Here is a 27598-nt window from a genome sequence, read left to right as displayed (position 1 = left end):
AGGTGGAGGAAGACGGAATCAAACTCTAGTTCAGATCAACAATCGAACAGTGTGAAAACAGCCTACGGCTGCTTTGGCCTTGCAGAGCTTCTGTTTAGATCCGGTTTTGGAGGAGTTTGGTGGATCTTCTACCCTTGGTGATTCTCTAAAGAGAATTTTGAAATGCTTCACCTCTTCTATTTCCTTCATCCTCCAGAAATCCTCTTAGCTGATTTACAGTAGTGTTACTCCTTGAATCACTTCCAAACTCTACTGTCTTGTCAACAGATAAGAAACAATTTATTTTTTCTGAACTGAACTTTGAGTAAATACTGTGTAAAAACTGGCAGTTTGTTTTCAATGCAATTGGTAGACTAAAAATACTGTATATTCACTGTAACAATTTAAATGATTAGTAAGTCATGGGAACTTATATTTGTACATTGCTTTAATTCATCAAAACAAGTTGTGCAATTTCAACTTTTTTAATAAGTTGTATGAAATTCATCTTGATTTAAGTTAGGTTAATGTAATTTAAGTTGAAATGACTTTAATTTATTATACTTGAAGCTTAAGGCAGCCATTTAACCTGTTGAAATATGTGCATTTTTTTTAAGTGATAGGATTTACTTCAAACCATTTTCACTCAGAAACTGCTAGTAAAATGCTAGTAGTTTATTTATTTTATTGAAGTATGAAATTTTGAAGCAAGACGACTGAAATAATGGTATTAATATCTGAGCTGACATTCAGAAACAATGAAAACACTAAGAGAATATCCAGGTTTTGCGGAGATTTAACATGTTTTCTTTGGCTTCCTATTGAGTTATGTCACCTGTCTCATCCTTTCCCATATTAGAAACAAGATTCTCGGTTGCATATCTGTCAGATATCTGATTCATGTTCTCACAGTTAGCTGGATTTTGAAGGCAGAAGAGCAGTTTAAGTGCGTGTGGATGTGGATTGAATGAAATGCGCTGTGGTTGTAGTTGTTTGAATGCTGATGAATCAGTGCTGCCGTCTAGATGTTCAGTGATGTGAAGTGACAGGCCGTCAGGCATCAGGCAGAGCGTTTTAAGTGAGCTCAAAGCTGACCTCTGTTCCCGCCTATAAATACAGAGGCAGAGGCAGGCACACACTGTACCATTGATGCCGTAACAGAGCCGAGAGGGGGGCAGAACGATTCATAGGGTTAGATGTTTGAGAAAGAGACCTAATATCAAGCGGCTAGTTTAAATTGACACTGTATTGATTATTGTAGGCAGCTTTGCAGTTTGAAATGCGAGTTGCTGACTGTAATTCAGGGTGTGGGCTTGGAACGTTTGATCATATATTCTGACTCAGCACTCCAACCATTACTTTAAAAGATTTAGCTCAGTTTAGCTGTATGTCGTGAGTCATGAGCAAAATAAAACACATTCCTTTTGTGGTGTGTTTATCCTCTCTATAGAACTAGGGCTGGGTCATATATCGAATATTCACGATATAGTTGTTCTGATTTATTCTGATTTGTTATTGTTTTGTCCTCATTAGTAAGTCGCTTTGGATAAAAGCATCTGCTAAATGAATAAATTATTAAATGCTATATAAAAAGAAAGAAACATCACAAATAAAATACTACTACTGCCTTTATACTTTATAAAATTAATTTAATGTGTTACTTGCCATTTCATTGTAATAATTTGTGAAATTTACTAGCAATTTTTGAGTGAAAATTCAAAGTAATTATTTTTTCAATGTATATATATATTCTGCATAAGAGCTATAAGCCAAAGATTATATTTAAAGGAAAATGTATGATTCTATGTGTGTTTTTAGTGAAAAACCTTATTTTTTATTATTATTTTTTAACTGGACTTTTATTTACTTTTTGCTTTAAAATTGAGTCTATTTGGCCACAATGGTTAATCTGATCACACTTTTAAGAAATTTCAGAATAATATATTTAAATAGCAAGATCATTTTTTGGTTTATGAGCTCATTTATGAGTAAGAATAGCGTAATGGCATTTCTTGTTGAGTTTGAGTCAGTCTTTCTGCTGTTTTTACTGTCCTCAATTCGCATTAGTTTCCTCTCTTACACCTCTCTCACTTTGGAAGCACTGTCTTTCCAGAGGCTTAAACATTCATTTTTAGCATTTGGAGTAGGTTTTATTTATTCTTGTTTGTAAATAAAATACTTTTTCTAGATATATTAAAATAAGTTACTACAATACTTCTATACTTTCCCGTTCTTCGAGCGATTGCATAGTAAACATTGGTTTTGGCCTATTTTTGTGTGTGAGGATTTAGGCCAAATGTAATGGAAACTTACTGTTCCATGAGGCAGCATTACATTGTGAAAATCCCTGTTGAATAGCAGAGCAGATCACTGTAATGGAAGGAGATATGGCTGGAAGGAGGTATTGAGAGATAAAGAAATGGAGGGAGGGTACCATTTCTTGCTGTGTCCACTGTCCAGGTGTAATCCACCTGCCCGGGGCGAACCAGATGGCGAGGACTGCCGTAGTTCTTAAAGGAACAGTTCACCCCATTTGCTTAGTTTACTTTATTTAACTTAAGCTTAAGGGGTTAGTTCACCCAAAAATGAAAATTCTGTCATTAATTACTCACCCTCATGTCGTTCTAACCTGTAAGACCTCCGTTCATCTTTGGAACACAAATGAAGATATTTTTGATGAGTTCTGAGAGCTCTCTGACCCTCCCATAGACAGTAAAGTAATTACCACGAAGTCGTTATTTTTGTTTTCTTTGCGTACAAAAAGTATTCTTTTAGCTTCATAAAATTATGGTTGAACCCCTGATGTCACATGGATTATTTTACCGTTCTCCTTGCTACGTTTCTGGACCTTGATCGTGGTAATTACATTACTGTCTATGGGAGGGTCAGAGAGCTCTCAGAACTCATCAAAAATATCTTCATTTGTGTTCTGAAGATGAACGGAGATCTTGCGGGTTTAGAATGACATGAGGGTGAGTAATTAACGACAGAATTTTCATTTTTGGGTGAATTAACCCTTTAAGTATGCTTTTTTTTTGGCTGTAACTTTAAAACATTTCAGAATGAAAGTGTGTGTACAAATTTCGTAGTGTGCTGTTGGTCCCTAAGTGACAGTTTCAACTCTGCCCCACCTCTCACACATGTACATTCCCATTAGGGCTGCACGATTATGACAAAAATCATAATTGTCGATTATTTCTTTGAAATTGTAATTGCGATTATTAATTACGATTATCACAATTTACATTGAATGATGTTTATACCATTGTTTAATGCAACTGCATGCCGTATTTCTAAATGAAAATAAACAAGCTGAAAACACTCTAACTGAAAAACTTTTAGTGATTTTCTATAGTATTGAGCCTCAAATGTCAACTATACATCAGATTGGTTTCTTTAAATTATAAAAAAGTACAAATATGAATGGTATTATAATGTTATAGTAAAACTAAAATTAAAATAATGGGAAAAACCCTTAAGATAACATGTAGAAAGAAAAAAACGCATCTTAAGCATGCAGAATAACATAAGTGGACTTTGAACGATTAATTGCCAGTTTGAATGATTATGTAATTGTGGCATCCATAATTGTAATCGCAATTAGAAATTCGATTAATTGTGCAGCCCTAATTCCCATTATTTCTGAATGACTCTCTCTAGAGTCTAGTTATCCTGATCTCCTTGGATCTGCCCTGTTTAGCTGAAGCGTTGTGCCTTGTGTGTTGCTCTGTCTTGCTCTCATCGCAATGAATATATGTTTTTGTCATGCTACACTTGCTGCTCTGCTGATTTGAGCAGTTAAAATGGCAAATCTGGAGTTGTAGATTTGCATATTTGTTTGTGTAGAAGCTTGTTGTGTTTGTGTATATTAGGAGGTTTTGATTAGTGTTACTGTATTTTCATCTCACAATTTCTAGCCCTGTGTAACAATACTGATGCTACATGTGAACAAACATGTAAGATTGCCCTTTAGAATCTGAAAACCATCTATATATAAGATAAATATATAATAGATAAATATATAAATCAGAATATATATATATATATATAGAAGTAAATCAGAATTTATATTTATAAATCATAATATATAAATGTAAATTGTGAATACACACACACGCGCGCGCATATGTCATATCTACATTTTATAAACTGGGACGATTAAGGCATAAAAAGTCGGTTACATAAGTGAGATAAGTGCAGGCATTTAAAACATGTCTCAGCTTCAGGGAATGTGACGGGGTTAGACATGCCCACTGCTTTAATGATTTGGCTTCAGTTCATCAGCAGCAGAGGAAGGAGATCTGCGGTCTCGCTGCCCCCTCTGCATCTTATCTCCGTTCTCTACTTGAGTCTATCACAGCTTCTGCAAATGGTTCCTCCATGAGACTGGACTGTTTTGATTCTTTACTCTTTCTATGTATCATGTTCTGTATAACATGTTTGTGTATGTGTTTGACAGTCCATTTCCAGAGCAAAGTTTCAGTCTGAAGGGAGTCTGCGGTCAACAAACTTCACGTTGGGTTCATTTTCATGTAGATTTAGTCCATTGAGACACATTGTGGCTCTGATGTTAGATTCTTTCCTAATGAGAGAGTGTGGGTACGTTGGGCATGATCACGGTCTCACTGAGGTTTTTCCTGGCTTTTGGGATGGACCAAAACATGGCTCCAGTGTCCACTGCCATTCGCTTCTCAATAAATTACCCTTAAGCTGCATTTGTGGCAAATATGAAGGGTTTCTAATCTAAAACTCAAAAACCAGACGAATTGAACAGCCTGTACTCTGTACCACTTCCCTTTGCTTTAAAAAGAGTTGTATTTAATGATAAAATAGCATTTATAGAAGAGATCACGTATGAGACCCATGTGACCCAGTATTGCTACAAAACAAAGATGTGTTTTACAAGAGACAATGAAGTATTTCATCAGGAATAAACACACAAGACAAAAGGCAGCTGCCGCTCGTGGCTGGACTCAAATAAACAGTTCTTCTCTCTGAACGAGCACATAGCTGTGTTCATGCGTGATTAGAGATTTGGTTTCACAACCCGTTAATGGCTTTGTATTGATTAATACAGCAATAGCAGAGGCATTAATATATTTGTATTAGTATTTTTTTCCGTCTGTAATGAAGCACATAATGTCTGCCATGGTTCAACTGCAGGTGTTAAACATACATCCAGGTGTTATACTGAAGTAATCTGCCAGTAACGAGGTACCACAGTCTCTGTGAAAACCTCATGAGACTTCAATCAAGCAAGAAGTTTTTTTTCAGGTTACACGATCAGTTTAAAGAAAGTTAAGACAAAAAACACTTACATTAAAAAATGTTCTAAGTCGACTACCATTCAAAAGTTTAAGGTCTCTTATGCTCACCAAGGTTACATTTATTTGATAAAAAATACAGTAAAAACAGTAATATAATGAAATGTTATTTCCATTTAAAATGGCTGTTTTCTATTTGAATATATTTTCAAATGTAATTTATTCCTGTGCTGCAAAGCTGAATTTTCAGCGTCATTACTCCAGTCTTCAGTGTCACATGATCCTTCAGAAATAATTCTAAAATGCTGATTTGCTTCTTAATAAACATTTCTTCTTATTATTATTATTATCAATGTTGAAACAGTTGGTATTTTTGTGGAAATAATTTTGTGGATATGTTTTTTTCAGGATTCTAATGTATCAAAAGTTCAGTTAGACATGTATTTAAAATAGAAATCTTTTATAACAAAAATGTTCGTAACATTTTACTAAGAGCCTTTATGTATGATGCATTATAAAGGATCATTAAAGGGTGAAATGCATTAAAATTATAATGTGCATTGTAATGCATTATATCTTGTTGTAAATAATTATAACCAAATTTAAAATGCATAGTTTAACAATGAATTGATAAGTGTTATAATAACTGTGGTCACAATTATTCATGAGAATGTACAATGCATTATAAGGTGCATTACAAGGCATTATTAATGCAGTGCATTATACAAAAAGGCTTTAAGTAAAGTGTTACCAAAATGTTATTACTCTCACCTTTGTTCCACTTAAAGCATCCTTGCTAGTGCTGAATAAAGTATTAATTTCCTTCAAAACTAAAAAATCTCACCGACTCAAATTTTGAATGGTAGTGTTCATGCCTCTTAGCACTTGATTACCCTCAGAGATTCAGAATGCAGACTGTTGTGTCATTCATACTCATAGAATAAGCTTGCATGATATCAGTAGCTCAGCTACTATGTATATGAAACCTGTCAAATGTTAAAGCAAGTTGCCACTGATAAAGAAGGCAGAGGAAAGGACTGTGTGGAGGAGATTAAGAGAGACAGAGGTAGAGCTGAGAGTGCAGTATAGGTATTGGACAGGAGCCACAGAGCTAAAGTAAATACAGTGTGGCATGTGAGTGACCTACATAGAGCCCAGTGAAGGAGGTTAAAGTGTACAGACCTGTTCATTAGCCTATTATTTCCTCTCTGAGAAGAGCGCAAGGCAGCAGACGCCAGGGAAAACTCTGCTATCTCAATGAAAATGTGACCGGAATGGTTTTAACTCTTGATCTCTCTCTCTCTCTCTCTCTCTCTCTCTCTCTCTCTCTCTGTTGCAGGAATATAACATGACCAGATTAAACGGATAAAACCAGGCACTCTTCAACACATGGTGAAAATGAAACATCTGCATCTTTGAATGCTTAAAATAAGCCAAAAGTAGATCACAGACCCTTCAAGATTTACAAAAATCATCTTATCGGTCCATACTGTCATTTTCTCTTCACTCTTGCCCTTCTCCGGTCAAAACCACCATGTATGGTAGTGCCCGATCCGTGGGCAAAGTGGAGGGCAACCACAGCGGCGGGAGCAATCAGAGTCCCGGCCGCTCGCCCCGTCTCCCTCTCTCGCCCCATCTGGGCCACCGCCGCACCAACAGCACAGGGGGCAGTGGAGCGGGAGCGGGAGGTCCAGGTGGTAAAACCCTTTCCATGGAGAACATCCAGTCTCTCAATGCTGCCTACGCCACATCCGGCCCCATGTACCTGAGCGACAACGAGGTGGTGGCGTCTGGCCCAGACCTGCCGAAGAGCACCATGACGCTGGGCCGCTCGGGAGGACGGGTGCCTTACGGCGTGCGCACCACAGTCATGGGATCCAGCCCAAACATCTCCACTGGGGCTCCCGGATCCGTTCCCACTGATGCCATTGCTTTTGGAGACCACCATATGCCTTCCACCCTGGCGTCCACTGTGCCTCATTCGTTGCGCCAGGCGCGGGACAACACCATCATGGACCTGCAGGCCCAGCTCAAGGAGGTGCTCGGGGAGAACGAGCTCCTGAGGAAGGAGGTGGATGTGAAGGAGAGCAAACTCAGTTCCTCCATGAACTCCATTAAGACCTTCTGGAGCCCTGAGCTGAAAAAGGAGCGCGCCCTGCGCAAGGACGAGGTGTCAAAGATTGCCGTGTGGAAAGAGCAGTACAGAGTCATACAGGATGAGAACCAGGTGAGAGGAGGATCAAATGGATTTAAAGTCCTATTTACAATGCATTTAACTTCTGTAATATTATACATATCTCAGAGTGAATCAGAATATTTGGCAGGGAATAATGTAGCCTCAGTTTTGATGACTTTTATGCTTTCACCTTATTTAAAAAAAACAATATAGTTTGGGATGCATTGATATTATAATTCTGGCTTATAAGACAATTTTATTTTCTAGCTATGGCAAGTAAATATTTTACAAATAAACCATTAAAATTTTTAATCTTTTCATTTTAAAAATGAATATTAATTTTGAGATTTGCTAAAGATTACATTTAACAGTGTTATTAAATTAGTGTTTTTAAATGAAAACATTTAAGTAAGCATTAGATGTTGACAGTGGAAATGAGCATGAACAACTAAATATACATTATATTACATTTAAATGTAGAAATTTACATTTATGCATGGTTCGCAAGTGAAAGTTTATAATACGAATTGCAAAAATGTTCTATTTCAAGTAAATGCTGTTCTTTTGAACTTTGTATTCATCAAAGAATCCTGGAAAATTGATTTCCACAAAAATATTAAGCAGCACGATGTGAGCAGCAAATCAGCATATTACAATGATTTCTGAAGGATCATGTGACACTTAAGACTGGAGTAATGATACAGAAAATTCAGCTTTGCATCACTAGAAAAAAAAATGTAAACTGAAAATTTTAAAATGTGTATTTTTAAATTGGAATATTTCACAATATTACTGTTTTCACTGTATTTTTGATCAAATAAATGCAGCCTTGGTGAGCATAAATGACTACTTTGAAAACATGAGAAAAGTTACAAACCAACCAGTGCATTCCTAAATATTGGCTCTTTTTTTTTCAATCATAGTATATCTCTCTTTTTTTTTTTCTTAGACAGATGTTGGTCAGTTAAGTGTTTGAATATGGTTTCTCTTCTCTTCTGTAAGCTATAATATTCTGGTCTTTTTAGTGCAGTGTTCAGTAGCCAAAGGGCTTCATCTGCTAAAACGCTATAATATGAAATGGTGCACCTGGCACTGAGAAAAAAACAACAAAAAAAACGTATTACTTGCAGATTGGATCTGATTACTGAAGAACATTGGTAAAAGGCATTTTTAAGAAATGGCTCTATTTGTCTTTTAGTGTTGTTTTCAGAAATGGCTTGCCGAGAGCCTTCAAACATCTTGAACGAAGCTGAATCAAAGCGGTTTGTTTGATTCATACTGGCAGGTGTTACGATAAAAACTCTAGACAAGTGGATCTTTTTTGTTTTTGCATAAAATGGACAACTGTTCAGCAAAGTCTATATGACTTTCTATATGAATTTCCTTTCAGTATGACTTTCATTGTAGACTAATTAAGCTTTTTAAAACATCCATTTCTCCTCTGCAGGCTGTAGTTTAACACACGTCCATCCTGACATTTCCCGTTTTATTCTCCTTCATTCGTGCTGGATTTTAGCTCTGGTGTAAGCTGTAATTTTAAATTTTCCCATGTATTTTTAGGGCCTGCAGGCAGTCTACAGCATGTAGCAGACTACAGCATATGGCATAGACATTAACTATTACCGTTATACCACCACCTCTTTTCAACAGGAAGATGTTTTTTTGTATTTAGTCTACTCTACGTGATTTTCACTGTTGACATCTGGCAAAGAATTGCCAACTTAAGGAAAGACCTTCTGTATGTCGCCGTGTCTGTAGAGTTAACTTTGAACTCAGCTGGATGTCAGAGACCTTTAACACTCATATGGTCTTATTGCACGTGACTCTGACCCTGCTTTGCTTTTGCCTTGGCTGAACCGTGAGGCTAATGAGGGGCTTGTCGTCACTGCCTTTGATGCCTTTCATTCACACCGCCTGTTTGATGAAGGCTCGGGTGATGTTTTTGGGTAAGGATGAGTGGGTTTAACCCATATGACACCCCACTCGGTCTGCTTCGTACAGTGAGCTGGAGTACTTGACTGATGAAGTCGGTTTCTGTCATGATGGGTTTATCTAGATAAACTAGATCAATATTCAAAAGACCCTTGATCAGTTAAATGAACAAGTCATATTCTCAGGAGAGAGAGGCATTCAAAGGAGGGATAAAGGAGCAGGAATGAGTGGAATGAGGCTTGAATACTCCTTTGAGACCTGTTCAATTATGAGATGTGACGCAACAAACCCCTTTAGTCAGCCAACTCTCATTCATTCACCTCCTCTGCTCGTATCTCTCTCCATTCATTCAGCCCACATGCTAGTTCACTGGATTTGTGAGCACGCTTTCTCTCTCTTCAGTTTAGGGATGCATGAGTAATACAATTCTGGCTGATATGATAAGCAATAATTATTAATAATTGTTAAAAAAATTTGTATGATAGTAAAAAAATATTTTGTCTATTTAAAAAAAATATATTTTTATTTAAATGGATGAAAATGTTTTTTTTTATATATAATATTTATGATTAATTTTATACAGTAGGAATAGAAAACAGTAAATTGCAATAAGCTTTCACTGTTTTTTTTATGGTATTTTTGATCAAATGAATGATCAGTTGATCAATTAAAAATTGGGGAAATGAGCGTACACACTTAAATATGTGATTTATATAGCCAAAAGGTATGTAATATTTATTAATTTAAAATGAATAGAAATATAAAAAATATTCTAAATTGCAATGTTTCACAATATTTTACAGTATTTTTTCCTCAAAGCATCAATTAAAAAATGCACAATGCACAATTAAATATGAGATTATATAGCCAACATATATGTATTATCTACTAATAATTAAAAAAAGTACAGATTATACTGTGTCATGCATCTCTATTTCCTACAGAATACTGGGTTGTACAAGTAAAAATAATTATTTTACAGTAATTATGTTAATATGTTTATGTATAATAAAAGTATTATATTTTTCTGCAATTTATTTTTAATGTTCTAAACTGGTTCTACATATTTTAATGTTGGTAACACTTAAAATTTTTTTTTTTTTTTGATGTGCATAAATGTGAACATGTTTTGTTTATTTGGATTCAAATTAACCTTATTTACTTCCTTAAGTCGTTTTCTTCCAGTGCTTTGTGAACATCTGCCGTGACATTCCCCGCACTATCAAGTATGTTTACATGAGCGCATCCTTTCAGACAGAGCAACCGAGCCAATCGGGTGTCCATCCATGTGTGTTTTTCGTAAGCGTGCGTCTCTGCCCTCTGAGGAAGCGGGAACAGATGGCAGACGCGGCTCCTGATGCGCTTACTGTAGTAGTGTTGTAAAAGGGCCAAAGATTCGCACCCCAATCCCACAATCTCCTTATCAAGTAGTGTCACTTTTCACAGCCAAGTTCTGCCCACACTAATATTCACCGTTCCGGTCAGACTGTTTGTTCCTAATCCCAAATGTTTGATTCACATAGTCAGATGAGATGAGAACATATAATGTAGGGGTTTGTTTGCTGTGTCATTTCAGTAAATGTAACCTAGAAGGGTAGCAGATGGTCAAGGGTGGAGTCTCTCAGATGGAAATAAACATCACATGTTGAGTTGAATGACTAAGAACCATGAAAATATCTCACATGGTTTTCTTGCACAGTACTTCCTGTTGTCCTGCTTGGCATGATAAAGGTTTGAAGGCTGCATTTACTCATTATGTAATAGATAATCAGCTCATTACTCACAGCAGAATGACTGTGTCATACAATATGCTGTGTTTACACTTTAGAATCATAATGGAGCTGGACTGTAAACACCATAGACTTTGAGGTGGATCTGTCCCTGTATTCTGGTTAGTGGGTGATCAATATAGTGTTTAAAAACCCCATATATATATATATATATATATATATAAAGCAAAAAATCGATAACACTTTACTTAAAGCCTTTGTATGCAATGCATTATAAAAGTAGTTTTAATGCATTAATTATGCCTTGTAATGCACCTTGTAATGCATTGTACAATCTCATGAATAATTGTGACCAAGGTTAATAAATTATAACACTTACTTTGTTGAGGTTTCTGATTTTCATTGGGTCTTTCATCTTGTTTAAGTAATTTGGCAATTTTTGCAGTTACACAGAGCATCCTGTCTGGATAAGCAGGGTGACCAGACAGCAATGGTCAGTAAAATTAAACAAATTTCCATTAATCATAATTTGCTTCCTTTTTTGAATATTTATGGGTGATCTGTGTTTGATCTGTTTTTCTGCTGAAGGTTGCAGCTATACTGCAGTCCAGGTTAGCAAGAACATGTTTTGATAAAAACAGGTAAGAACCAACAAGTATCATATTTATTCATTCATTCATTCATTCATTTGTTTATTCAGTTGTTGATGATCTCAGAGTTTCACACTGCATACAAAAGTAGTTCATAAGGAGTACATACACTACCATTCAAAAGTTTGGGATCAGTAAGAGAGTTGTGCTTTGTTTTTTTTTTTAAAGAAAGAAAGCAAGAAAAATGAGTACTTTTATTCTCAAGGATGCATTAATTTGATCAAAAGACATCTATTTCAAATAAATGCAGTTTTTTTTTTTTTTACTTTCTATTCAAAGCATTCTGCAGAAATGTAATAATAATAATACTGTGGCTCCAAGATGCTTCAAGAAACCTACCTGCAAAGCTACAGTACTGTTAAACGTTTTAGGCACTTGTGTAAAAATGAGGATTTACACAAAACTTGTGTAAAATGAGGATGCTGTCAAAAATAATGTCATGAATAGATTTTCTTTATCAATTAACTTCTATTATTTGGTTATTCTATCATTTGGTGTGACCATCCTTTGTGTTTAAAGCTTTTGCCCTTGGTGCACTTGAGCATAGTTTTTCAGGTAGGTTTCTTGAAGCATCTTGGAGACGTTGCCACAGTTCTTCTGGATTTAGTCTGTTTCAGTTTGTTCTGTTTCTTCATGTCATTCCAGACAGACTGGATGCTGATCAGATCAGATCTGTGTGGAGCACTGGCTGTTGTAAGACTCCTTGTGCAAACAAAAATCTCACCGGATTATTACAATTAATGGAAAAATGAATGTTTGGAAATGTATATTGATATTTCCTACTGACACACTACAGCAAGAGATAGAAATAACTGACTAATAACCATTTTTTAGCTGGTGAAAATACTAGTGTTCTAATAATTTTGGCCTTGTAACCACAGTTAATACATTATAACATTAATACATTTATTGTTACACTATGCATTTTAAATTTGGTTATAATTATTTACAACAAGATACAATGTATTACAACAAATTTTATGAATAATGATAATGCATTATACCCTTTAATAACCCTTTATAATGCATTAAAGGCTTTAAGTAAAGAGTTACAGTTATAATTTTTATAGGTTTTGGCTTGCTTTTTTAATTCACACACAAACCTGGAGAGCAAAATCAAACTTTTAACGTGCAGCCACTTTTAATTTGCTTTGCTCTAATTGAAAATGTCTGTTTTCAAATGATTATTGCCATCCGATTACGCCCTCCCTATTCACATCTGGTTAATTACATAATCACATTCAGTTGTCTGGCTTTGCCTCCCTTCGAGGGCTTCATGACACAGCAAGTCTCGGTTGCCATGGTAGCCTTGCAACAGCAGACTCTCCGCAAGAGCCGGCCCAGTTCTCAATGCACCCTTTCAAACTGTGGCGATTTCCTTTCCTAAACTCCATTAATATCAACTTTAATTACTGTTTTGAATGCTGAAATTCGACAGTGTGGCATATAGAGACTGTCCTTGGATATATATAAATTTCTTTTTAACCACCAGTATGCATTTTAAAGTGGCATTTTATGTGAATTGTGTCTTTTAATGAAAGCTTATAGTGTGTGTTTGCACAGGCTTTTTAGGAACTATGACATGCAGCAGTGAAACTGATGTAAATTCATCAGCTGATGACCAAGCATTTGAAAAGGCGAGGATGAGCTAGACCCTTGTACAATGCATGTGCAAATATTACAGATGGCCTAAAGTCTGTGCTGATATTCTCAGACTCGAGGCAGGAGACAAGCTCTAATTGGAACAGTGGAACTGAATGACGGGTCTGTATTGTGATGGTGACCTGCAGGGTCTGACTGTGCTACTGGAAGGTTTCGAGGCGAGTCAATCGGGACACAACAGTGGCCCAGTAGGAGGCTGAGACACAGACAGACAGACAGAACAGAACAGAGCTAATTGGAGAGGTCTAGACTTTAAGGGGTCATATCACGGAAAATAGGATTTTCCTTTCCTGTTTGCTCTTTTGAAATAGGAGTTTGATGTACTATGTAGGCATAGTCTGACTGATTCTCTTTCCAAACCATCCAGTTTCCTTATTGTTCCCTGTTTTGGAAAAGAGACTGAAGAAAAGTGATACAAATTCTTTGAATTAAAGGAATAGTTCAGGCCATACAAGGTGTATATGATGTTGTTTCTTCAGCTGAACAGATTTGGAGAAATTTAGCATTAGAATCATAATGGAGCTGGACTGTAAACACCATAGACTTTGAGGTGGATCTGTCCCTGTATTCTGGTTAGTGGGTGATCAATATAGTGTTTAAAAACCCCATATATATATATATATATATATATATAAAGCAGCTTTTGCCCTAGGTGCACTTGTGCATAGTTTTTCAGGTAGGTTTCTTGAAGCATCTTGGAGACGTTGCCACAGTTCTTCTGGATTTAGTCTGTTTCAGTTTGTTCTGTTTCTTCATGTCATTCCAGACAGACTGGATGCTGATCAGATCAGATCTGTGTGGAGCACTGGCTGTTGTCAGACTCCTTGTGCAAACAAAAATCTCACCGGATTATTACAATTAATGGAAAAATGAATGTTTGGAAATGTATATTGATATTTCCTACTGACACACTACAGCAAGAGATAGAAATAACTGACTAATAACCATTTTTTAGCTGGTGAAAATACTAGTGTTCTAATAATTTTGGCCACCACTGTTTTTGCTTGTGAACAATAAAACAGATCTCTGTGATTTGCCATATCAAGAGACCTGAATATCATAGGTATGCTCTTTCGACTTTGGTCAGTAAACAACCACCTAGCAACCACATACCGACATGCTAAAAATGAACAAAGCTACGCCCAGACATCCACTCACATCACATTGACATCATGACATCTAAAAATCTAGTTTGTCTCTGCAAGAACTGTCTGGATTTTGTTTGAAAATAAACCATCTTCAAGTCTGTAAAACCACCAAGATAATGAGGAACAAAATGTCCTGTTGGGCTTTCTTTGTTTCCTTGCTTACTCTTGTTTTATTTCCCAAGCAGTCTGTGCTGATTAAGGAAAGACTTGCAATATTTGGGTCATGTTATCTCTGCCATCTCATGAGCAATGTAGTAAAAGTGTGGAAGAAATAATGTAGGGGCGACAGATCATATTTTTATCCGTTCTCACCACGGAACTGTGAGCCGCTGCTCTTTGGCAGATGCGGCGGCCCTTATATGGAGTCTGGTCATGCAAGATAGGTGTGGAATGAACAGAATCCTTGCATATGGTTACACAGACCTCCTCTTCGTCTCCTCTGCTCCACTGTCCCGCTCTTCCTCACTTGGTATAGTTCACGTAGGGAAAACACTGAGAAAGTTGGAGTAAGAGAGGCATTGATGTAAAGAGATGGGAGGTGGTATTTAGATGTGGCTTGTAGCTCTAAAGGGTCCATGACATGAAAAAAAGGTTTGCTGTACTACATGCTCTGAACTTTTAAGCCTTGTGTTTTGGATCTCTGCTGCTTTGGATGCTGTGTGTGGCTAGTAGAAGGGAGTGGGAATGAGCAGGTTTGCTTTGTCCACTACTACTGTACTTCCCAAAACTCCACTGACTGTGCAGATGGCCCCTCTGACACGCTGCATTAAGATTAAGCCCTTGTGATCAGCTCCATTCTTCCTGTCAGTCAGCAGGAGTCCCACCCACCTTCAAGGTGTTTAAACTGTACCTACATGTTTATCTGTATGTGGATATATCTGACAGAACCTAAGAAGCTGAAGTGGTCTGCTGTAATTGAAGTAATGCTGTACTGTTATGGGATATCAGTTCCTAATTTTAAAGGGTTATGCATTTCTAAAATCAAAAGAAAAAAATTAAGAAAATGAGGACTATTTTCTGGACCATTAAGATTTTTTTTGCATTGTTGCATTTATTTTCATGGCAGTTATGCTGATTTCCTTTCAAAATTGTCCATAGCATCTGATTTGTGGCATTTATTCAACTGGAGTTCATTTGAATATATTTGAATAAAACAAATGTATACATACTGTATATTGTGTACAGTTATATACATAAATTGTGTGCAATTTTCTATATTATTTTTTAAATGAGATTAATGAGAGATAAATGAGATATACAATATATAATTGTATGAAATAAAAGTTAAAACACACACACACACAAACAGCTGATAAAAACATCACAATAATCCACATGACTCCAGTCCATCAATTAACGTCTTGTGAAGTGAAAAGCCGTGTTTGTTTAAGAAATAAATCCATCATTAAGCCATTTTAATGGCAAGTCGCTTCTGGTGAAAATACGAGTTCATAAACCAAAATAATGCTTCCTCTAGTGAAAAAAGTCCATCCCCTGTTCTCCTCTCACATCAAAATCCACTGACATATTATTTGTTTAGAACTCTTTTGGACTGTTTTTGCTTGTAAAAAAGTGCTTGATCTGTGCATATTTCTCTTCTGATTCAGATGAGATGACTTTTTCAATGAAAAAAAGCAACGTCTTAGTGATCGATTTGTTTATTAGAAACATGCAGCTTTTCACTTCACAAGACATTACTTAATGGACTAAAGTCATGTGGATAACTTGTGGATTATTGTGATGTTTTTATCAGCTGTTTGGACTCTCATTCTAACGGCACCCATTCACTGCAGAGGATCCATTGTTGAGCAAGTAATGTAATGCTAAATTTCTTTCAAATTTTTCCAAATCTGTTACAATAAAGAAACAAACTCATCTACATCTCAGATGGCCTGAGGGTAAGTACATTTTCAGCCAATTTTTATTTTTGGGTGAACTATTCCTTTAAGCTTTGTGTTGTTATAGATAGATGTAAGTGAGTGGCTGACTGCTGTACAGACGTGCTGGAGACTATCTGTGAACTTCAGGTTAAGCTCTGTCACCTGATACCGCTGCCTCTGTGTGCTGTTAGTTTGCCGTTGGGTTTCCTCATTAGTCTGGGCGCATACATGGGAATGGAAATCAATTATTTAATGCAATCACAATGATTTATTCATGATGTCGACCCATCGTGAGGAATCGCCTCACCGGGTAGGAAAGAGCTCAGCATGCTTTGTGGTGAAAGCTGGCCAAATGAAGGAAAAACACCAGTCATTCAACCATCGTCCTTTGTGCATTTGTGTTAAAGTCAATCTGAATTACTGTTTTCAACTCGTTATACTACATTTTAGAGTAAAACAGTGAGGAAAAACATGGAGTAGAATATAGAACAGGACTTGATTTTGTCTATTTGAAATTATTTCAGTTATTAAAAGTGGGCGTTATATACCAGATTTAGCCTGACCACATGCACATTTATTAAAACAATGCTTAGCTGTTTGATAGAAACATCTACACCTTCTTCAGTACTCATTTTTTCTTAGGGATATGTCTGTCAGATGAAACATATCTCTTAACCACACTGGATTGTCTTAGTATGCTGTGAAATGTGCTGTGTTAAAGGGAGGTGTGGCTCTAGCATTTTTGTGTGGGATGCTTGTTCTCTGGAATGTGTTAGTTGAAGGCAACACAAAGCGTTGTGACAGGCTGAATGAGTCTGTGCTGATTGGCAGAGCACCTCAGGTCTACTTCTGCGGCCCAACTGACATTCATAAAATGCTGGCGGGTCGTTAAGGGTCAGAGGCCGCACATGCTTGAGATTACAGCTTCGCTGTATCCTTGTTATTAGGAAAACAAGGCCCACCGCTTCTTGTCTAGCCTTAGTTTAGGTTCATTTAGAGTCTTCTGAAGACTGCGGGCTGCTGCTAAGTATCCCATCGGAGTTTAAATATCCGGCGGATTCCTCAGCTGTCTTTTTTTCCCTCTCCGCTGCATTCTGTGGTTTGGCATTCCCTTGAAAACATTCCATCTGTGGGGGTTGGACCGGGAAAGTCTGATCCTTCTAGTGAGGGGAAAAAAAACAAACATGTGGAGGAAAGTGGGAGGGTTGAAGAAAGGCCCTGTTAGCATCTGCTGCAGCTTCCAGTGAAAGTGTATGATGGTTTAGGTGTTCATGTCCAGCTAGTTTTATCGCAGCAGAGTGCTTGTCTCTACCTTACAATTTAGGAATAGTTTCTTATTTTAGCTGTAGAATCAATCCCCTTTGGCTGTCTTGTCCTGCCCAGCAAGCTCTTTTTTTTTTTTTGCTCTCCACTGTGGTCTGTTCTGTTAAGCAGTCCTGAGTCTTTTGCCTGAGGCTGACCGATAGCTCTGAGGCTCTGTCCTCAGGTGATGGACTTGTAACAGTAGTATGTGAGCACAGCTGTCTGTCATGCTGTCATGCTGTCAGGACTGTGTGTGTTCTGTGTGGTCAGTCTTGTGTGGGACCCTTGAGCCTGGAAAAGGGAAGTGCAAATGCCGGCATCAGCATTATTTGTATTACATTATTTGTATTTGTCAAAATACAAGTCAATAATAATAACGCTTCCTCCAGTGAAAAAGTACATCCCCTGTTGTCTTTTCACATCAGAATTACTTGACATTTGTTTTGAACTGTTTTGGACTGTTTTTGCTTGTAAATGGTGCTTGATCTATGCTTATTTCTCTTCAGATTCAGATTGGATGATTTTTTTTTTACTGGAGAAAGCAGACTTGCAGTAATTTAGCCAGAAGCAACTGTTTGAAGTTAAAAACTGACGAATTTGTTTATTACAAACATGCAGATTTTGTTTCACAAGACGTTAAGCGATGGATTAGATTATTGTGATGTTTTTATCAGCTGTTTGGACTCACTCTTACGGGACCCATTCACTGCAGAGGATCCATTGGTGAGCAAGTGATACAATGCTAAATTTCTCCGTTTTCTTCATATTTTAGTTATTGGGTTATCTATTCCTTTAAATAAAAGTGACAAAATCCCAAAAGTAAAATGTAGTAGTAAAATGTTAGGGGAACTATTGTGATTGAGGGTGGATGTGGTAAAGCAGGGGGCCTCTTTGCCTATTTGAGTTGAATGTCTGCAGGAAATGTCAATCCCAGTGCCCAATCTTTAGGGTGGAGTGATATGTAGGAGTGGAGATTAGAGACAGGACAAGACATGGGACAAACCTTTCCACCAAACACGATGTGTAATGTGGCGTGAGGTGATACGGAGTGGAAAGAAAAGACACGGTGGATGTCTTCAGTTGCACACTGCTATCAGTGTGTGTGAGAGAAATGCAAACCACTGCATACCCTGATAAATGGTTTGTTGATATTACTGTTGATCTGATGTTTGCGTCTGATCGGTGTCTGCTCACATTTATAGGCTCATTGGAGGTGTTCAGACTGGTCTTAAAGGTTTCAGTTGATTGCCATTTTAATATTATATTGCCATATCAGGCATGTACAAAGCCTGCAGGCCTGATGATAACTTCATTATTGTGCAGAAGTTCTTGTAAGAGCCTTTAGATTGTTCACTACTGCATGGTGGCCTGTTTGCAGTCTGTTCTCATGGGCCTGCCCTTTTCACCACTGTCCCCTCTTTGTGCCTGCTTTCCCATCTTGCCTCTGACACCTTCTACCTCAGAGCCTGATCCTGCTTGTCAGCCTTTTATGTTAATATGCAGTCTTTGTGTCCTAGTATCATGCTGTCCTCTTCTAGTATATAAATTGGTTGATCATTCTAAAAAGGAAGTGACGGCACATTCTGTTTCATGTCATAAGTTCATGAAGTTTGCTGTCTTCATGTGTAAATCAGACTAAAACATGCACAAAAATACGAATACTACCATCATTGTCATTGTACATGCCTAAATTGATCCACTCTCTGTCTTGTTACACCTGAGTGCATATTTTTGGCAGTAACATTTTCCTGCAGTGTAAGGGAAAAGGGTGCTCGTAACCATGGTGATGCCTGCAGACATATTCATGACTATTCTTAAATTCATGCCCTCTGGCCTTCCTGAACACCTCCTTTTACCATCTCCTTGTTCCAGCATTGATCTTCTAACTGCTTTTTTGGTCCTCTCTGAGGTGGGCGGATAGCATGAATCCCTCTCCTCTGGAACTTGTTGTTCAGTGTGGTTGGAGAGCGTGGCCTGTATTTACCCCGGGGTCTCTAGAGAGCTGCTCCAGGTGGAAGTAATAGCCGTCTGTCTTTAGAGCTCTAAAAAGCACTCAAACCCCCAGAGATTTAATGTCCTGAGTAGATTCGTACAGCTGATGTAGTGTTTTGAAAAAAATCTCTGGAGAAGTCACACAAGGTTTTAGAGAAGTATTATGATCATTTATTCATTTTGTGTGTGGATGAGAGTATAGCCTGTCATTATCTAAATCAGTCTGTAGTTTGTTTCATTCATTCATTCATTTATTCATTCTTATTTTTGTTTTCATTTGTTTTTAGTTTATTTTATTTGTTTTTGTTATTGTGTTATTTTATTTGTTTTTTCATTCATTCATTCATTCATTCATTCATTCATTCATTCATTCATTCATCCATTCATTCATTCATTTATATTAGTTTTATTAGTGTTAAATGTATTTATTTATTTTCAGTTGTTTTGTTTTATTTGTTTAGGTTTAATGTATTTTCTTCATTCTTTCTTTCTGTCTTTCCTTATTTATTCATTCTTATGTTCTTATTTTTGTACTTATTTATTTTTGTTTTCATTTGTTATTAGTTCATTTATTGTTTATTTTGTTATTGTGTTATTTTATTTGTTGCATTTATTTATTTATTTATATTTGCCTTTATTTGTGTTTATTTGTTTAGGTTTTATTTTCTTTATTTCTTTCTTTTCTTATATCTATCTATTTATTTTATTTTATTTTATTTAAGTTTTTATTTATTCATATCTGGTTTTATTTTTTTATTTGTTTATGCTTTATTTATGTTTTTTGTATTTTTGTTTTTGTTTATTTTTAACTTAAATTAAAACATGTAAAAAATATATATATTTTAAAAAAGTAATTAAATTGACAGACTTAATATATTTTTTAAAAATGTGTTCATTCTTATATATTATATCAGATTAACATTGCCAGATATAGCCAGAATTTTAGTTGTGCTAGTTTGTTGCAAGCGACCGTTATTTACATAAGCTTTATCTCTTATTCATTTGTTTTATCTGTAGCATCTCCAGATGACCATCCAGGCCCTCCAGGATGAGCTGCGGATCCAGAGAGATCTGAACCAGCTGTTCCAGCAAGACCCCAGCGTTCGTCCCGGCGAGCCCCTGACTGCCGAGCTTACCGAGGATAACTTCCAGCGGCTGCACGGTGAGCATGAGCGGCAGGCCAAGGAACTGTTCCTCCTGAGGAAGACTCTGGAGGAGATGGAGCTGCGCATCGACACGCAGAAACAGACGCTCTGCGCTCGAGACGAATCCATCAAGAAGCTCCTGGAGATGTTGCAGAGCAAAGGGCTGTCGGCCAAGGCCAGCGAGGAGGACCACGAGCGGACACGGAGGCTGGCTGATGCTGAGATGCATATCCATCACCTGAAAAGCCTTTTGGAGCAGAGAGAGAAAGAAATGGTCTTGCTGAGAGAGGTGAGAGTGCTAGTGAACCTCAGAAAACCATCAAACAACACTTATGCAACTTTTAACCTATTAAATGGATAGTTCACCCAAAAATGAAAGTTTGCTGTTAATTTACTCCAAGATGTAGGTGTCTTTTTTTTTTTCTTGAGTAGAACAGTAAAGAAGATACGGTAACACTTTACTTAAAGCCTTTATGTAAAATGCGTTATTAAGGGTTATTAAAGAGTATAATGCATTGTAATTATTCATAATTTGCTTTGCAAAACATTATATCTTGTCATAAATAATTATAATTGAATTTAAAATGCATAGTCTAACAATGAATTGTTATAATGTATTGTTATAATTAAGTGTTATAATTTATTAAGTGTGGTTACAACTATTCATGTGATTGTACAATGCATTATAAGGTGCATTACAAGGCATAATTAATGCATGAAAACTAAATTTATAATGCATTATACATAAAGGCTTTAAGTAAAGTGCTACCGAAGATTCGTAGCTGAAACCGTAGTCGTTGTTGATTAAAAACAACAAAGTCAGCGGCTTCCCGTTTTTGAAAATAAAAAAAGCTTATCAAGAAAAACAAAATTAATACACGTGGCTCCTGATAATATATTGAGGTCTTATAAAGCAAAAGCTGAACATTATTTACAACATTATTAACTGTAATCCCTAGCCTCAAGCAGCCACGAAATCATTTTTTTTCCTGCAAACTTTCCATTTTTGATCATAGACGTGAAAATGCACTATCCAAACTTAAATGGTTGTAATTCATGAATGCTTTGGAATATAGTTGGTCTATTTTTTAAGAAGACAATAAGCAGATTATTGCTGAAATTAAATTTCATAAAAAACATTAAATTATTAAATATTTATAGATGTTTAAGTTTACTGAGAAGAAAATGTAATGTATTAATAAATATTTTATGTAAAACAAATATTTTTATAAAATATTTTGGAGTTCATAAAATTAAAGCCATATTTCTAACTAAGTTATATTCCACATTTCACAAAAATGTAGGTTCCTGTTTAGGTGCTATACCAAAAAAGCCAATGGGTGACACCCAAACTCAACTGATTTTTTAAAAAGTATTTTCCTGTCGCAAACTTGTTTCCACCACTGAATAAAAATTAAAAAAAGGTAATTGCGATCATTTTTATTTCGCAATTCTGACTTTTTTCACAATTATGACTATTTTCTCAGAATTTTTGCGAGTTATAAAGTCCAATTCTGAGGGGAAATTGCAATTGTGTGTTTTAAAAAGTCAGAATTGCAAGATATAAACTCACAATTCTGAGAAAAAAATTCAGAATTGCGAGATAAAAAGTCGTAATTACCTTTTTATTTTTTTATTCAGTGGCGGAAACGGGCTTCCATACAAATGCACACATTTCTGTCACAATATTACTTCTGTCACAAATATAGACTCTTGAGACTCAGGCCTTTTCAACAATGTTTCGTCAAGATTAGAATAAGTTTTGATGATAAAATATTATATTAACTTTTGTAATATGACACTTGACACAGCCCACTAGAAGGTGAGCCAGCTAAAATAATTTAAAGTACCATTTCCATGGTAACACAATTTCCTAGTTCAAAACCACTTTCACAGGATGAATTTTGAGTGTTCGAATGATATATCATGTTTACTAAAATCGCTGACGGTCAACAAATAGAAAAGTGTATACAAATCTGCTATTCACTAGCATTAAATGTGTCAACTTAGCAATTAAATGACTGTTGTGGATTGAATAACAGAACCAAACAGGTGCTCAGGGAACGATGCTGACAGCACTTGGTCATTTATCCAGAGATGATTCGCAGTGAAATGTTTTCGCTAAGACTCCCAATTATGGTGATGCTGAATCAAGGGCTCTAGATTAGTCAGTTTAAACTGGCAAGCTTACCGAGAGAGAGCGAGAGAGGGAACCCTGTTACAAATTGAAGGCATTGAACATTGTTGCTATAGAAACGGGAGAGACTGAAAAGAACATTGATGAAAGGAGACACAGATGTTGCTGACTGCAAAAACTGTTAATGTGGCGGGAGACACATTTATCACATTAAGTTTAGGAGTTTATCTCAAGGAGTGAAGCTGACTGAAGTTTTCATTCATTCATTCATTCATTCATTCATTCATTCATTCATTCATTCATTCATTCATTCATTCATTCATTCATTCATTCATTCATTCATTCATTCATTCATTCATTCATTCATTCATTCATTCATTCATTCATTCATTCATTCATTCATTCATTCATTCATTCATTCATCCATTCATTCATTCATTTATATTAGTTTTATTAGTGTTAAATGTATTTATTTATTTTCAGTTGTTTTGTTTTATTTGTTTAGGTTTAATGTATTTTCTTCATTCTTTCTTTCTGTCTTTCCTTATTTATTCATTCTTATGTTCTTATTTTTGTACTTATTTATTTTTGTTTTCATTTGTTATTAGTTCATTTATTGTTTATTTTGTTATTGTGTTATTTTATTTGTTGCATTTATTTATTTATTTATATTTGCCTTTATTTGTGTTTATTTGTTTAGGTTTTATTTTCTTTATTTCTTTCTTTTCTTATATCTATCTATTTATTTTATTTTATTTTATTTAAGTTTTTATTTATTCATATCTGGTTTTATTTTTTTATTTGTTTATGCTTTATTTATGTTTTTTGTATTTTTGTTTTTGTTTATTTTTAACTTAAATTAAAACATGTAAAAAATATATATATTTTAAAAAAGTAATTAAATTGACAGACTTAATATATTTTTTAAAAATGTGTTCATTCTTATATATTATATCAGATTAACATTGCCAGATATAGCCAGAATTTTAGTTGTGCTAGTTTGTTGCAAGCGACCGTTATTTACATAAGCTTTATCTCTTATTCATTTGTTTTATCTGTAGCATCTCCAGATGACCATCCAGGCCCTCCAGGATGAGCTGCGGATCCAGAGAGATCTGAACCAGCTGTTCCAGCAAGACCCCAGCGTTCGTCCCGGCGAGCCCCTGACTGCCGAGCTTACCGAGGATAACTTCCAGCGGCTGCACGGTGAGCATGAGCGGCAGGCCAAGGAACTGTTCCTCCTGAGGAAGACTCTGGAGGAGATGGAGCTGCGCATCGACACGCAGAAACAGACGCTCTGCGCTCGAGACGAATCCATCAAGAAGCTCCTGGAGATGTTGCAGAGCAAAGGGCTGTCGGCCAAGGCCAGCGAGGAGGACCACGAGCGGACACGGAGGCTGGCTGATGCTGAGATGCATATCCATCACCTGAAAAGCCTTTTGGAGCAGAGAGAGAAAGAAATGGTCTTGCTGAGAGAGGTGAGAGTGCTAGTGAACCTCAGAAAACCATCAAACAACACTTATGCAACTTTTAACCTATTAAATGGATAGTTCACCCAAAAATGAAAGTTTGCTGTTAATTTACTCCAAGATGTAGGTGTCTTTTTTTTTTTCTTGAGTAGAACAGTAAAGAAGATACGGTAACACTTTACTTAAAGCCTTTATGTAAAATGCGTTATTAAGGGTTATTAAAGAGTATAATGCATTGTAATTATTCATAATTTGCTTTGCAAAACATTATATCTTGTCATAAATAATTATAATTGAATTTAAAATGCATAGTCTAACAATGAATTGTTATAATGTATTGTTATAATTAAGTGTTATAATTTATTAAGTGTGGTTACAACTATTCATGTGATTGTACAATGCATTATAAGGTGCATTACAAGGCATAATTAATGCATGAAAACTAAATTTATAATGCATTATACATAAAGGCTTTAAGTAAAGTGCTACCGAAGATTCGTAGCTGAAACCGTAGTCGTTGTTGATTAAAAACAACAAAGTCAGCGGCTTCCCGTTTTTGAAAATAAAAAAAGCTTATCAAGAAAAACAAAATTAATACACGTGGCTCCTGATAATATATTGAGGTCTTATAAAGCAAAAGCTGAACATTATTTACAACATTATTAACTGTAATCCCTAGCCTCAAGCAGCCACGAAATCATTTTTTTTCCTGCAAACTTTCCATTTTTGATCATAGACGTGAAAATGCACTATCCAAACTTAAATGGTTGTAATTCATGAATGCTTTGGAATATAGTTGGTCTATTTTTTAAGAAGACAATAAGCAGATTATTGCTGAAATTAAATTTCATAAAAAACATTAAATTATTAAATATTTATAGATGTTTAAGTTTACTGAGAAGAAAATGTAATGTATTAATAAATATTTTATGTAAAACAAATATTTTTATAAAATATTTTGGAGTTCATAAAATTAAAGCCATATTTCTAACTAAGTTATATTCCACATTTCACAAAAATGTAGGTTCCTGTTTAGGTGCTATACCAAAAAAGCCAATGGGTGACACCCAAACTCAACTGATTTTTTAAAAAGTATTTTCCTGTCGCAAACTTGTTTCCACCACTGAATAAAAATTAAAAAAAGGTAATTGCGATCATTTTTATTTCGCAATTCTGACTTTTTTCACAATTATGACTATTTTCTCAGAATTTTTGCGAGTTATAAAGTCCAATTCTGAGGGGAAATTGCAATTGTGTGTTTTAAAAAGTCAGAATTGCAAGATATAAACTCACAATTCTGAGAAAAAAATTCAGAATTGCGAGATAAAAAGTCGTAATTACCTTTTTATTTTTTTATTCAGTGGCGGAAACGGGCTTCCATACAAATGCACACATTTCTGTCACAATATTACTTCTGTCACAAATATAGACTCTTGAGACTCAGGCCTTTTCAACAATGTTTCGTCAAGATTAGAATAAGTTTTGATGATAAAATATTATATTAACTTTTGTAATATGACACTTGACACAGCCCACTAGAAGGTGAGCCAGCTAAAATAATTTAAAGTACCATTTCCATGGTAACACAATTTCCTAGTTCAAAACCACTTTCACAGGATGAATTTTGAGTGTTCGAATGATATATCATGTTTACTAAAATCGCTGACGGTCAACAAATAGAAAAGTGTATACAAATCTGCTATTCACTAGCATTAAATGTGTCAACTTAGCAATTAAATGACTGTTGTGGATTGAATAACAGAACCAAACAGGTGCTCAGGGAACGATGCTGACAGCACTTGGTCATTTATCCAGAGATGATTCGCAGTGAAATGTTTTCGCTAAGACTCCCAATTATGGTGATGCTGAATCAAGGGCTCTAGATTAGTCAGTTTAAACTGGCAAGCTTACCGAGAGAGAGCGAGAGAGGGAACCCTGTTACAAATTGAAGGCATTGAACATTGTTGCTATAGAAACGGGAGAGACTGAAAAGAACATTGATGAAAGGAGACACAGATGTTGCTGACTGCAAAAACTGTTAATGTGGCGGGAGACACATTTATCACATTAAGTTTAGGAGTTTATCTCAAGGAGTGAAGCTGACTGAAGTTTATTCAAGTTCAACTGAAATTCCCTGTCAGTTTTGATACATAATAGAGTTTAGTTTGTAATACTTAACCCGGAAGAGAATTAGCTTCCCTTGTGAATTTCTAATAGGCTTTTAGTGTAGCAGTTTTTGAATTATAAGTAAGATGAGACATTCATGTTTTGTTGACAGAAATATGGTCATACCTCAGACGTTGCAAGTTGCTAATAAGTTGGACTCATGGATGTGATGTGAGTTAATGTCCTTGATGAATCAAGCAACCATTTTAGTGCCTATGTGCTGTCTGTATCCCTTCATTCTTATTAGAATAAGATGCAATGCCGTCAGGAGGCTGTTATGTAGTTTTCAAAGGAGTTCTGTCTGGCATTCCCTCTTTGTATTTTTGTCAGGCATCTGCTGAGACAGCCAGCAGTCAATAGCAGGACTTTTGCAACGGTGACATCTAGTGGCCAGTTAATAAAATGACACAATCAACTCCATTGCACATACAGTTTATCACATTTTCTCAACTGGTTGTGGGAGACAATATGCAGGACTTTGAAAGGAATTGATCAAAAGAGCAGACAGTACTACACTCCTGTTAGTAGGGACAGGGAGATCAGGGTTTTCTTTCTTTCTTTATTTACATAATGTCCACCTAGCATGCTTATTACATGGCCACAAAGAACCCTTTGTTTGTCTGTCAAATTCTTTATTGTTTTTGAAAAGTATTTTATAGTCTATTACAGAAATGCAGTAAAACAGAAATATTATTACAATTTCAGAATGATTTTCAGAATGAACGTTCATATCAGAATGATTTCTGAAGGATCATATGTATATAATTTTATATATTTAATATAATATATATTTATATATATATATATAATTTGTTTCGAATATAATTTATTTATATTATATGTATTTATATTTTTTTCAAATGTTAATTGAATATGATGTTAAAGAATAAATTACACTCACACACACACACACACACACACACACACACAAAAAAAAAAAAATATATATATTTTTTTTTTTTTTTT

General features: G+C 35.7%; 1 protein-coding gene across 7 annotated transcripts in view; it reads left to right on the top strand.

Annotated features, from left to right (window-relative positions):
- erc1b (ELKS/RAB6-interacting/CAST family member 1b) overlaps positions 1-27598 on the top strand; it is a 231614-nt gene that overhangs the window by 5799 nt on the left and 198217 nt on the right. For all 7 annotated transcript variants that reach the window (XM_016447524.1, XM_016447521.1, XM_016447523.1 and 4 more), the window contains exons 2-3: positions 6583-7470; positions 20733-21149. In XM_016447524.1, coding sequence (XP_016303010.1) covers positions 6778-7470; positions 20733-21149 — 1110 coding nt within the window. In that variant the 5' untranslated portion in view covers positions 6583-6777. The remainder of the gene's footprint in view (positions 1-6582; positions 7471-20732; positions 21150-27598) is intronic.

Source organism: Sinocyclocheilus anshuiensis, unplaced genomic scaffold (genome assembly GCF_001515605.1).
Source record: "Sinocyclocheilus anshuiensis isolate Anshui unplaced genomic scaffold, SAMN03320099.WGS_v1.1 scaffold283, whole genome shotgun sequence".
Classification (NCBI taxonomy): domain Eukaryota; kingdom Metazoa; phylum Chordata; class Actinopteri; order Cypriniformes; family Cyprinidae; genus Sinocyclocheilus; species Sinocyclocheilus anshuiensis.
Note: the sequence above shows the minus strand (reverse complement) of the source record. Positions and strands in the feature narration are given on the sequence as shown.